The 14,788-nt window shown below is 40.3% G+C and overlaps 1 protein-coding gene across 1 annotated transcript in view; it reads right to left on the bottom strand.

Annotated features, from left to right (window-relative positions):
• Positions 1 to 14,475, bottom strand: part of CAC2 (acetyl Co-enzyme a carboxylase biotin carboxylase subunit) — a 201,931-nt gene extending 187,456 nt beyond the window's left edge. The window contains 2 exon segments of the mRNA XM_089449789.1: positions 12,626 to 12,767; positions 14,336 to 14,475. Of these exon segments, the coding sequence (XP_089305915.1) occupies positions 12,626 to 12,699 (74 nt within the window). The 5' untranslated portion in view covers positions 12,700 to 12,767; positions 14,336 to 14,475.
• Positions 14,476 to 14,788: the final 313 nt, after the last annotated feature.

Here is a 14,788-nt window from a genome sequence, read left to right as displayed (position 1 = left end):
ATGGTCTTAGTAGCCCTAGGTCAGTTGACAAGGACTTTGGTAGCTGCAATAAGGGTGAAGACTTGTAAGCTCGGGACTGATCCTTGAAGTATGAAAGAAGGAGATCAAGGGAGCATATTACATCAGCCCAAGTTCATTGTTGGAGGAGGACTTTTGACAGTGACACGTGGCAGCCCTCCATGCCCTAAGTGTGTCTTCATCGGACAGCACAGGAAGGCACTAGTGGGAACAAGTCCCTAAGAGTTTTGTCCTTGAAGGACTAAGGAGTAGCTAGTGGGAAAGAAGTCCCAAAGAAGCTAAGGACCAGCCGTGGGCAGTTGAGAGTTGTTCAAAAACAGAGTTGTGAACAACTCGACAAGAGTCTCAATGTGTTGATGCGTTGAAGGACTAACAATTAGCTAGAGAGCAGTTGGAATCGTTTTCAATGACCTAATGAAGTTGGTTCATTGAGAAGAGGCAGATTGGAGTTGTTGCAGGTCGGAGTCGAAATCGGGCATATGTGTTCAGGGCATGACCGAGAGGAGCTGAGAGAGCGCGCTACATCAGCAAGATGATCAGTGTATCTCGTTCGGGCAGTTTGGTCGTCATAGTTGTTAACACCAAGTCCCAGTTATAGTCTTGTATCAGTGAACGTATGAGGGCCATTATCCCTAGCACGGGGGCCCTAGAGAGTTGTATTACAGTTTGTTAATATAACAAAGTTGGGCAGTTAAAAACTGTAAAAAGTTGTCTATATTTGTGCACGCGTTGATTTACTGTTGTTTATATTATGTTGTGCAAAGCAGTTTGTTGTGATACTTGGATTGGTAGCGTCAATGATTGTAAGATTCTAACCTAGACTCAAGTATCATGGAAAAACAACATATTGTGCCTTGATTATTGAAAATTAATTGCAGAGAAACTAGGTCTCATTATATCATACATGACTAATCCCCTTGGTGTATCTTGAATATAGCTCCCAAGTGACCATGATCCCTCACAAAGGCAATAGCTAGGGCTTGTACTGGGGCATCAAACATCCTTACTCCTTTGCAAGTTATAGCTCATCTTAAAAATCCTAATATTCCATCCACCCAAGGACTAGGCACTGACCTTGTCTAGTTAGTGATCAGATCATCTTTTATCCATAAACTTGAATTTTCTCTCTATTTCTCTTATTCGACCCACATAAGGCAAAGCGGCCCAACTAGGCTTAGTGCGAATTGGCTAGGAAGAGAGTTATTTGCTCTTGGGAGGTCTCCACATCAAGGGTTGTAGTGGTTGCCTCAAGACCATTTCCCTTGGTAACCATTTTTTCCATTTTCATCCATATTTCTCTTGCCCTAGTTGTTTGCCCTAGAATAAAACCCTAGTTTGGTTATAGCTTCAACTTGAGGACTTGTTGAAGGTTTCATGTGCCTTTGTCTCGCTAATAATCATTATGGGAAACCATTTCTTGGCATCTTGACCTTAAGTCATCCCAACTCATAGCATATCAATCAAACCCTAGGTCTTGTGTTGCCTCAATTTGGCCTCTACTAGGGATGTGACTTGCATTTTCTCATACTTTGAACCTTGTTCTTTGACCATTCCTAAGTGGACCATTTTGTCACCTTGAACGTTTAAACCTAGAATATCTCTTAGTTGACCTACCTACCGGGAATCCTCCCATTGGTGAAGATCCATAAAGAGTAGGCAGTAGTAGTTGTTACTCCCATTTATTGTCATTTAAAGTCACTGCCATATCTATCTATCATTGTCCAAGTCAAAGTCAAGCCACTGAAAATTATAAAGCAATTAATATATTACATACACAAAGAATGCGGAACCATGCCTTGATGCTATGTGGGTTGTATCGTTTACTGAGATACCATACTGCATACCATAGTAATGTGGACAATATCATGCGCAGAGATGCCACAACACAAACTAGACCATGTAGAACAATTACCATAGCAATGCAGACTAGAACAGAGATACCATAACTATGTTGCACATCAAACTAGCCATCAAACCAACAAACCATTATCCCACTGATACAAGCCTCAGGAAATCAACGTGCCACTTTTGATTGTGATACTCTGCAATAAGGCTATGGTCCTCTGTGATAAGGCTACGGTCCTTTGCAATGCTTTAGACATATATGTGATTCCTAGAACAATATATGTGATGCCCAGAACACTAAACGAAATATGCATAACAATATATGTGATGTCCAAAATAAAACATGTGATATAACAATGATAATGAATATAGAGATGCCAATAACAATGTGTTAGATTTTGTAGCATCGAACAAGTATTCTAGTCTCAACTTGTGTCAAAGAGGCTACGAACAGGATATCTTCAAAACCCAGAAAAGGTTTCGCAAGATAAGTTTGTGAAATGCCTTAATTAAATTAATTAACCAACATTTTCCTAAGTCTAACTTGGGAAAATTGGTTAATTAATAGGAATTAATTAAGGAAAGGTGAGAATGCTCTAGAAATTCACACGGATTGAGATTGAGATCTTAGCCATTGATGAAGATCTAATCATGGTCGTTGATTTACCAACGAGATATTATAAGAGCAACTCAATGAGTAGAGGGGAAGACACACTTTAGCACATCAAGAAAGTGAGTTCCTTGGCAGATCGAGCTATCCAGTTACAGAGGTCAAGCGGGGAAGAAGAGTTCAAGCCAAAAGGGACACAGGAGCAAAAGGGAGCACAAACAGTGATTCCGATGGAGTTTTCCAATACCGGAGAGTCAGCAGCAAGAGGGCCGAGTTTTCTTCAGTGAGGTTGCGCAAGGCCCGCGCAAGCAACTTCAAAGGAGGGTTTGAGTTGAGCAAAACGACAGCATCAGAGCGGTTCCTAAGGCAGTGTGAATTGGCCTACGCAGAGGCAGAGCAGAGGTTGACGTATGGGTGTTTTAATAGCCACTTTCGAAGCTAAGATCAGTGTCAGGTGAGACAAAAATTGGCTCACTAATTTTTGGCCAGATTATTTTGCTGAGGATTGCTAGTTTGGCATCCATATTTTTGTACTCAGATTGCACAGCTGCATAATAATAATAAAACCCTCAGTTGTTGCACTGGTTTTCCCACATTGGGTTTTTCCAAGGATTTTTATCCAAAAATAATGATGTCAATTTTATTGTTTGTGTGCTATAGTTACTAAGTTCTAGATTTATTCCCATGGTGCATTTTAATTTTGGTGAAACTTGCAGTTGTGATTTTATTCATTGTTTGCCGTAATAGCAAATAAATTGCACATAATAATATTCAGTTAGAAGAATAATTTCCAGTTGCTGCAATAGGGTGAAAAATTCACATGGTATCAGAGCCAGGTTTGAAGACATATCAATGGCTCGGTGACAATGAAGAAATTTTGCAGCTTCAAAGGGAGTCTTAGGGCAAAATTTTTGGATCTACGCAAAGGCCAGCCAGGAGTGCAAATTAACAGTAGCAGGGGTTCGATTTTCAATTTGCAAGCAGCAAAAAATTCGAAGAGCCTCAGTTGCAGTAATTTGCAGGCAATGGTATTTCCGATAAGCAATTCTGGTGAGCAGATCAGAGATTTCGTTGAGCAGATTTGGGTGCAGTGATTTTGTCATAGTTTTTGCAGTAGCAGATCAGCCCTAGGTGGAAGAGAAAAGCACGCACAGGAATAAGAATTTCCAAAATTTCCCTGAGGGCCTCAACGAGACTTCAAGATCAGGATAGGCTTAATGGAGCCTCTAATTATTGTATCTGGAAAGCCATAATGATTTTCCTGCTAGATGACCATGGTTTGAAGACGTATGAAGAAAGAGTTATAGCCATGCCTCTAGATTTGCAACAGCTAGAGAACAGCAATAAGGAGATGGCCAAGGCGAAGCAGATGATTCTCAATGGAGTTCGAGATCATATAGTCTCACATCTAGTTGGCAAGAATACTACCAAAGAAATGTGGGATGCAATCACAATGGTTTTCCATAATCCATCCAAGAACCAAAGGATGTTCTTGAAAGAGAAGTTGAGGATCACCAGGATGCATAAGGGTGAAGGAGTCACTCCTTATCTCACTAGAATTCAGAATGTCTGAGATGAGCTTGCAGCAGTTGGAGACACACCTCTCGAGAGTGAGCTAGTGCGTACAACTCTCAACGGTTTCACAAAGGAGTGGGCAACTTTCGTCCAAGGTATCACTAGACGAGATTAGCTACCTGGATAGGATCGATTATGGATCGATTTCACTCAGGAAGAGATGAGGCTCACTCTGGTCAAGAGTAATATTAGTAGTAGCAGTAGAAAAGGACCGAACGGTGTGAAAGAAGAGGAGAATGTAGCCCTTGCATCGAAGGGGAAGGCAAAGAAAAGTCCCAGTTAGGGACAAAGCTCAAAGGGAGAAGAAAAGAAAAAGAAAGATCTGTCAAAGATCAAGTGCTTCAGATGTGGTGAGTTTGGTCACTACAGTACCCAATGTCCCAAGAAGAAGAAGGACAAGAAAGAGAAGGAGAAGCAGGTAGCAACTTCAGCAGAGATCGATAATTTGTCCAACGGGTTGTAGGACATTCGCTTTGTATGAAGCTATACCTCCAGGAGAGAGGTGGGAAGATCTTGAACTCTAGCTCCCAAAGTTGTAGAGATTATGGGCAAGGTCCAAGAAGGATAGCTTCGAAGAGGTGCTTCCTCATGGATCATTACCCTTGCTAAAGGGGCCCACAGTGTTCAGTAGCAAATGGATCAGTTTTAGCATGGCACAGTCAAATCTTGAGAGACAGTTACAGAACTAGTTGTAGAGGTTATTAAGGGGCACAAAACCAGTCAGGGCACAAACAGATACTCAATAGACAGTGCAAAGGCTAGTTGCAGTTAGAGACTTAGGAGACAGTTGCAGAGCCAGTCCAGGGACACAATTGATTCAAGAGTTTTTGTTCTCAGTTGCAGTAGTTGCAGCAGCAGCAGCATGAGATCAATGGCAGTGCAGAGCAATGTTGGCAACAGTAGAGGGTGGTGTAGTGCAATGTCAGCAGCAGTGCAAATGCAGTATGATTCAACTACAGAGATGGCAGATGAATCAGAGCATGCGCAGTGGCTTGATGGGTAGTGACAGGTTGTCACCGATGTGACATCAATAGCGTGAGGAAATATGTTACGAGAGAAGAAAGTTGATCACCTTCCTCGCTAAGAGGGAGTGTTAGTTTTTGTAGCATCGAACAGGGGTTCTAGTCTCAACTTGTGCCAGAGAGGCTAAGAACATGAGATCTTCAAAACCCAGAAAAGGTCTCGTGAGATAAGTTTGTGAAGCGCCTTAATTAAATTAATTAACCATCATTTAAATTTTTCCTAAGTCTAACTTAGGAAAATTAGTAAAATAATAGGAATTAATTAAGGAAAGGTGAGAATGCTCTAGAAGCTCACATGGATTGAGTTTGAGATGATCTTAGTCGTCGATGAAGATCTAATCATGGTCGTTGGTTTACCAACAAGAGATTATAAGAGCAACTCAATGGGTAGAGGGGAAGACGCACTTGAGCACATCAGGAAAGCGAGTTCCATGGAAAATCGAGCTATCCAACTGTAGAGGTCGAGCAGGGAAGAAGAGTTCGAGCCAAAAGGGACGCAGGAGCAAGAGGGAGCAGAGACAGTGATTCCAGTGGAGTTTTCCAATACTGGAGAGTCAGCAACAAGAGGGTTGAGTTTTATTCAGTGAGGCTACGCGGGAAGCCTCAGAGGAGGGCTCGATTTAGCTTAAAAGGAGAAGGATTTAGTTGCTGTAGGCTGGAAAAATTTCCAGAAGGCTAAGCAAATCATTTCCAGAGCTAAGTTGGGCATAACGACAACATCAGAGCAGTTACTAAGGCAATGTGAATTGCCTGTGCACCAGCTGACGCAGGGGTGTTCGAGCAACCAGTTTGATCCAATTTCATAGCTAAGATTAGTGTCCGATGAGACAAAAATTATCTCGCTAATTTTTAGCCAGATTATTTTGTTGAGGATTGCTAGTATGGCATCCAGATTTTTGTACTCAGATTTCACTGCTGCATAATAATAAGAAAACCCTCAGCAGTTGCATTGGTTTTCCCACATTGTGTTTTTCCGGGGACTTTTGTCGAAAAATAACGGTGTCAATTTTATTGTGTGTGCTCTATTTTCTCAGTTCCAAATTTATTTCCGCAGTGCATTTTATTTTTGGTCAAAATTGCAGTTGTGATTTTATTCGTTGTTTGTCATAATAGCAAATAAACTATACATAATAATGTTCAGTTAGAAAAATAATTTCCAATTGTTGCAATAGAGTGAAAAAATCACACAATTCCCATACAGAGATGCAAATGCCCATACTATATAAAGAAGCGATATCCAGAAAAGAAACGATGCCCATAAAATAGAGCAATACCATAGATCAACAGGGCACACGAATTATGCCACATAACCATGCAAATTACAAAGATCATGAATGTGAATGAATCATAGGTGCAAATTAGAGAGGTCGATTTCCCGTTTTGACGATTAACCTTGGTTGGGTATTTATATTTATTTCTATGTGCGAAAGAGCACGTCCACTAAGAGGGTCGACTTGTAATTTTTAAGTCGACATGATCAATTTCAAATTAATGTTTTCTCTCCAAGAATTTGTGGCAAACTTGATGTAATTAATATTTCATTTGTTGGAATTGAAGTGATAATTATTTGCAAGTGCAAGGAGGCCAAGGGAATTTCTCCATGCCTGCCAATTTCAACACTCCCTCTCAACTAGGGAGGAATTCCGACTGTAATATAAGTCTCAAGCAAGTGAACATCATAAGTTCCATCTCATCTTGATTGTCCTCCCTCTCAGAACAATCTCTTCTTAGATGACATGTCTCAATATATATAAGAAGGCAAGCAATTGCATCTTCATTACATTTCATCTTAACTCATAGAAGAAGAATAGTCCACAATCGATGGTAGGGAGATCAAACAGATCCCTACTAATCTCCAAGTCAAATCTCATGACTTTCATTTCAGCTATATCAACAAGACAACCATCTCATCACATCTCGTCTCAATGTGATTCCCTTAATCATCAGTTGAACAATGATGTCTCAATCTAAAGAAGAAGAATCATCATAAGGGAGCTTCCAACTACCACCCTCTATCCAAGGACAATAGGCAAGATATGACTTACCATGGAAGGTAAGGATCACGGCTATCCTATCGTCAGGACAATAGGCAAGATACTACCCACCGTGAGGTGAGGATCACAACTATCCTATTGTCCGTTGATCTTCCCAACTTGACCCTCAAGAGTTAGTGGTAGAACACCTGCATCCTCTCACTTGGGCAAGATACTACTTACCATAAATGGTAAGGATCGCAACTATCCCAAGTCACCTCTCAACCCATTAGCCAGATGGGGAGGAACAATCCCAACAAGCCCAGCTTGTGGGTAGGATGCCAACTGGGGTATACTCTATCAAGTCCCAAAGATGACAATAGGCAGGATGCTACTTACCATGTGGTAAGGATCTCAGCTATCTTATTGCTAGACAATAAGCAGGATACTATCACAGCAATCCTATAGTCCAAAGTTCCGTCAACCCCAGAAGCCCTTACTGTTCCATTCCTCACCCTGGGAGCTCAACAGGGGGGAAAGGCACGCTCAGTTTTCTCGATCAATCGAGACCCTTACACAAGAGGGTTACATCCATCAGTCCAAGCTACTCTATGAAGACCAAGAACTTCACTTACGGGAAAGCCCTGGTGAGAAATGTCTATTATCTACTCATCAGTCGAAATATGATGGAGTCTCATGGCTCCTCTTTGCACCATGTCTCGAATGTAGTGACACCTAATCTCAATATGCTTAACTTGCTATGAAATATGGGATTCTCTGCCAATCAGATCCCACTCTTGTTGTCACAATATATCATTGGCGTGTCCATGAGCTACTGCTCAAATAGCTCTCTAAAGAGCTTTCTCAATTATATTATCTTGCATCTAGCCATGGTATCATTAATGCACACTACCTCTCAAAGCAACAAATTCCTATGTTGGGAAATCATCCAGGAAACCAAGGCATACCCAGGGCAACACTCAGATGTGCTCTTCCAGTCAACAACATTCTTCGAATCAGTGAATCCACATAGTCTCAAATATCTGGCAGTGTATCTCTGTCCATGAATGATTGCGTCATCTAGGTATCTCAAAATCAGCTTTGTAGCGTCCCAATATACATGTCCACGCTATGGCTCAATGAACATGTTGTTGAGCAAGGATCCATCTAGTTGTCGATTCGTCATGGGATCAACCAAGTCTATATCTGAAGAGGAGGCTCTCTCAATTGCGTCAATGTAAATCATCTTTAATAGTATGCTTCCCTTGACAAGGAAGTCCTCATCATCTTTTTGTTACTCTTCTAATCTTAGGAAGTGGATCATCAAGGGTTAGCTCCCTCTGGCACTAAATGTTGAAATACTCTTAATCCTATCAGAAGTAATTTGTTAGTTTATAAAAACCAAATATCAAAGACATACCTTCAATCCTGAAGAGAGATCAAAGGTCACATTATATGTCCATTATTTTTAGCATGCCATGCCCAGGGGACTTGCTAAAATTCATACAAAGTCTTCCTCAATCCACAATAATAAGTCTTTTATTCATGTTCCTCAAAGTCCTCAAATTATGCTTCTTTCTTAAATACATCATAGAGGAAGCTCACTCCACATACATCAAATGCATCAAGCAAAAGGAGCTAGGATCTCATCTTAGCCTTCTTTCTATAAAAGCATATCACAATTTGAACCATAATGCAGAAGCATTAGACATTGCTAGATCTCAGATATCAAGAATAGTCCTTTCATGAAGGACATATCGCTCTTATCATCATATCATATTGTTTCCCTCAATCTACTCCCTCAGAATAGGAAGCTTCTTCAATCATAGTTATCAACCAGGGAGATAGTAATCCTTCCTCTGAGGTCTGGAGCTCTTTGTCCATTTCATAAGCCATGGGATGGTTCTACATCATCCTCAATCTTTAATATAGAGGGCTTGATTCTCACATTCATCAGATGTACCTGTGACCAAAGAAGAAGATCAAGAGCAATAATAGCCAAGTAAATAATCATAATGAAAGTGTACCTGATGATGAGGCATGACTGTGTTTCTTTTCTAAATGTAAAAGTGGCTCCTGTATTATCTTGCTCTAGCTCCCCCTGAAGTTTCCTACCCCAGCTCCCTCTAGGAGCTTGCTCTTCCTGCACTACTCTGCATCTTGATGATCCTCAAGATGGATCACATCCTCTTTCAAAAAGTTAGTGAAACAAATAAAATGCAGGAAGAAGACAAAACCTGTATAAATAGAAGTCTGAAATCATCAGTTTCGGTGATCAATTCGTATAAGAGGAACAGAAGCAAGAAAGGAGGCCGAAGAGGACAGAAGTTCATTGTTTGGGCTAGATTTCAACGTTGAACAAGGAACATCAACCTAAAGAACTCAGACCTGAAGTTTGCAGACCCACAGGAGGCAAAGAGCACAGATTTAGGAGAGGGTTTCTCTGTGTTTGGTGTGGATTCCAGGAGCAGCCTAGCCGCAGGTCTGAGGCAGCCTACAAGGAGTATAAAGAACTTGTCCTGAACAGAATTGAGTATGGATACCTTGCAGATCTAGGCCGCTGGTTAGAGAGACAAATTGCAGACCTGTGATCAACAATAGCTCATGGATCTGTGACATTTCCGGACCTGTGGAAATCTCAGAGTTTCAGCCTCCAAGAACAGGCTTATGCACATTTTTTAGAGCATACTGGTGACATTGTATAAAGCACCATTGGACCATAACCTTATAGGAAGAAATTCGAACTATTGCAGATTTTCATGACACTTTGGAACAATCATCTTTGTGATCTTTTCATGAGACTTTGAGTAATCACCTCTGTGGTATTTTCGTGGGATAGCCTACCTCAGTTGAAGGAGCAGTCTTCAGGTTAGTTGAGAATTGCAGATCTCAGATTGCGGGAGTAGCAGATCTTGACAACTTATAGACCTTGATCACAGATTAGCAGCAATCCTTGTTGCAGACCTCGAAGACTTGTAAAACAGCTTATAAGCATCATTTAAGAACCTTTTTTGAAGGATCAATCAAATAACTCAGAACTGTGGTGTCACTCAGACCTACAGCAAATTGAGGCTCAGTTATCTGTGGTCAATTCTTTAAACTGGATCTGTAAGCTTGTGTATAGAAGCTCGGAGGATTTGTTAAAGGTGGTTGTACTCTAGCCCGGACCTGTGGACAGTCAATTGCATAGGCACTCAGACTAGTGGGCAGTGAAGAAGTTAAGTGACATGTGAAGGCTTGGGCATGTGAGCAGTCACCTGTTGGAGGCTTGATTGAAGTATTGAAGCCATCATAGTTGAAGCTTTGTGAAGACATCCTTGGAGCAACCTATTGAAGACAGTTTGGGCTTTCCTTGACACATCACCAAAAGCATAGTTGAAGGATACTTGAAGATATTTGGAAGACTTGTAGAAGTTGATCTTGATATCATTGGAGACCATGATGTGTTGAAGTCATCATGAGGTGACTTTGGAGATCTTTGCTTGGGTAATATGAAGAGCAGTCATGACACCTTCTAAGAAATCAAGGTTGTCATCGATGACGTGACGTGGAGACTAAGTGAAGGGATAACTGAAGATAGACAGGGCTCATTGAAGGAGACATTGGGAGCCGTGAAGTATAACCACATATATCTTGACGAAGTAAAGCTAAGGGTTGGAGCCCAAGAGGTTGGAGCCTCGTAGAGACAATGTTGGTGCCCTGGAAGATAGGGTTGGAGCCCTAGAGGATAGGAGTCCTCAAGAAACCAAGTCGGAGCCTGAACCAAATATAGGGTTGGAGCCCTTGGGGTTGGTGCCTCAGAATTGACAAGGTTGGAGCCTTGGAAGTCCAAGTTGGTGCTTGGCAAATACAGGTTGGAGCTTGGAAGATTGAAGATCAGTGTCTTCATCTAGGGTTGGAGCCCTACATATATTGTACTTGATTCATTGTAAAGAAGAAATTAATAAAAGCATTTATTCTTATTGTTTATTTTGTGTTCTAAATATAAGTGATCCAACTGGTAAAAATAACAATTGAAAAGAAATACTGATTCAGCCCTCCACCCCCCCGCGCCCCCTCTCAATATTTCCAACATGTAGAATATGACTTTTTGCACAAATATGAATAGACGATATTGGGTCATGTGTTGTCAATTGAATGAAGTATCTTCACCTACCAATATTCTACAATTACAAAAACCTGCATCAGTACATGTTAAATGTGTGCTAAGCATTGTAGTGTCATTACAACAGTTTAGTAGTACAGGTTGCTGGGCTGGTTGTTAGTGTAATTGTTGTTTGTTGTCTTTTCTCAGTTCCGAGTGTGTGCATAAATTTCTCACAAATATTGAGGCAGAATAGCATATAACTGGGGACTGATACATCTTTAGGCTTTGCTCTTTGGAGATGCCGATAAAGAAAATTCTCATTTTCCATGACCAATTTATTCAAAAACATACGTAGGCAGCACTGTTAGTGCAAGAATGCCAGCGGATCACTCTCTGCTTTCTTCAGGTATGAGGACAAAATATGTGTGCCTTATTTGGTTACAGAACTTGTTTATGATATACTTTTAAGAGATAGCAAAGCTTGCATAAATCTTTCTATCATTAAGCCAATCTATATCTATCACTGGTCACAAGCAGATCTTGGACCCCAAAGATACATCCAAATCAAATAGTGACCACTGAACAAACGCAGCTTTGCAACAGCCTTCTCCTATCAACAAATCTCTGCAGAATTCCATTACAAGCACACCAGTATACCTGACCATGGCTGCATCACTGACTTAATTTCCAAGAGAGATGCATTGACTTTGGGAAGATAGTAACCATCTCTTGCACTTGAAATATGAACTACTGAAGATCTTAAAATAGATCAATGTTGTTCCATGGTTGAAGACTCTTGACCTGATGATATCCTTGCAATCTCCCATACTATTGATCACTTTTGTCACTTGCAAACACTAATATAATTTGGACATGTTTGCTGCCATTAAGTGCATACGAGTCTAGGACCAACTCACTATTCCTATATAATATTTGATGAAGTGTATCAAGCAAGTTACTTCACCAAATCAGTGCTAATGGTTGTTAGTAAGCACACTAAGCAACCTCGTGCTGCTAACCACAAGAGCAAATGTGTTTTGCCAATCACAATCTCTGTGAACTAACTCAAAACATGGGATTGATAAATCTAGTCATTTCAATCCAAAATTGAACTTCTAAAACAGCAATAATCACAAACTTAGGTAGTAAAGGGCCCTCCTCCCAACCAGATTTAACCACATAGCAACTATGCAGTCCCATACATAAGTCTATAACTTTGTAACTGAAGACTACGTGGAATAGAGCAAACGTCACTACCACTAGACCATACAGCTCTAGTAAGAAAAAAATTATACTAGATGCAACAGACGAGCACATACATGATAAACATAACAAATATAGAATCTAATGACTTCCATAAGTCTAACCATGCATTAATAGAAGTGCACTTCTGAAAATGAAATGAAGTATTACCCGAAGCTATCGTGTAAAATCAAGTAAATCACCATAAGTAATATATTATAAGAAACAAACAAATTCATCAGACGGTACTCACATTTGGCCCAATAAAGTTGATTCCATGCTCTTTACAGATGTCCACAAAACTAGCATTTTCAGAAAGAAAACCATATCCAGGGTGTAACATGGTACAACCACGGCTCACTGCAGCTGCTACAATATTTGGTATCACTAAATATCTGCGATCAAATCCACGATATTCAACAATTAGTTCTACCTGAAACAAGGAGCTGAACACTGCTGACCATTTCTCAATGTTTAACTTAACAACAAACGTTAGTTGCAAGGGTGTATGTGCCTCCTGCAGTCAGATCCAAATCAAGTGTGGAAATATCTCTCAAGATGACAGAAGGTTGGGAAGGTGAAAAGGAAGAAATAAAAAATAACTTGAGGAAACTATAATTTATTGCAAAACAAACCAATGGTGGGATTTTGACGAGGCAGTGTGATTCTGTTCATGGTGATTGGAGATACATGTCAAAGTACAAATATCATGTTGTACTATAAAACCATACTAAACCATTAAACAATAACTACATTCTACTACAAAACTATCAGATATAATACTATTTTTTATTGCCCAAACTTCATTCAGTGATATTCGAGGCAAAAACTTTTGTTGATTCCTCGGTATTAACTGTTGTGCATATACACAATTCTAAAAAACGGAAACTGTTTAGATGTTTCCTATTTAACTTTGAGTGCCAACGGCACTAGGGCCTAGGATCTTTGCCCATCACCACTCCCAACCACTCCCAACATGTTTGCACTCGCTATAATGAACCCCTTCTTAATTAGGGGCTAAACATCTCACTTCACTTGGAGGCAATTGAAGCGTGTGGGGGAATATCACCACCCTTGCTTGACCAACCAGTAGAGGCACCGGTGAGACATATACATGATTTTAATAAGAGAGATTCCAGAAGATCATAAACTTATTACAAATATTAAAATAGCATGTATAAACTTTAAAGGTATCACCACGGTCGCCGAGTGTGTGATATTATAGCGGTCCTTTCAATCTGAAATCCCAATATAAGCGATGAGGCCTTATTCTCATAACTAGCGTAGATCGCTAGTGCTCTACATCGACGACTAATGGATATCCATTAAAGTCTATTAGTTCCACGTGAGTATAAGTAGAAGAATGCATCACTCTGGTAGACCATACTTCTCGTCGGATTGAATAGACAAATTCGTATTCTGGCTAGACATAAAACCCAGCTAAGCTTTCGGATTTTAAATGACCTTCGTCCATTCATATATAATCTTCATTCAGCAATCGTCATCAAAATGTTCCATGATGATGAATCATAGTGGAAAGCAAAGGTCATTAGTTTTAACAAGTCAAATGAGTTTAAACTTTAAACATTTAAAAGAGTACTCTTACAACATTATTGATCATTTCATACCAATGTGAAGTTTCAGTTCTGCAATTGATAAGAGGGGTTCTCTATTTCGGAGCATGGAATTAATTTGGATCAAAACCTTCGTTTTCTTTATCAGTGATGTCACTGATAACTACAACCTATAAAGATTGACTCTTCGAGTTATCTCTGTGGTTGAAGATATGATTCAAATTATATATTTCTGTACAATTTGTAGAATTAATTGCTGTAATTATCAACATCAACATAAGATATAGGATAAAATGAATTGATCTGTTACTTTTCACGGTCTTTTTTGATCAGGGATTATTCTGATAAAATGTAATAGTATTCGCATCAATGAAAAAGACGCAACTTACGATTGACTGCTCGGTGCCTCTCCAATGCACACGGCCTCATCTGCAATTTGGACATGGAGCGCTTGCCTATCTACTGTAGAGTGTACTGCCACGCATGGGATGCCCATTTCATGGGCTGTCCGAATCACGCGAACAGCGATTTCCCCCCTGTTTGCAATGAGGATCTTCTGGTTCTGGTGATCGCATGTACAGCTCAGGGCTCCGCCACCAGATTTTGACTTACTAATCGCGCGAACAGCATGTCTGAAGGCATCGGTCTCACTTCCACTCAAAAAGCTGCAGCTTGCGCTCCTGACACTTTTGGCTGACCCTCTAAGTGGATAGCTCAGTCCACTAGAATGGCAGGACTTTGGCTTATTGCCACTCGAACTGGCCACGACAGTTGGGGCCTAAGAAAGTACAATACATTAATCAAACTATATGTACACATAATTCAATACAACCAATCAAGCT

Source organism: Pinus tabuliformis, chromosome X, assembly GCF_031772625.1.
Source record: "Pinus tabuliformis cultivar Carrire ecotype Pingquan chromosome X, CPIR1, whole genome shotgun sequence".
Taxonomy (NCBI): domain Eukaryota; kingdom Viridiplantae; phylum Streptophyta; class Pinopsida; order Pinales; family Pinaceae; genus Pinus; species Pinus tabuliformis.
Note: the sequence above shows the minus strand (reverse complement) of the source record. Positions and strands in the feature narration are given on the sequence as shown.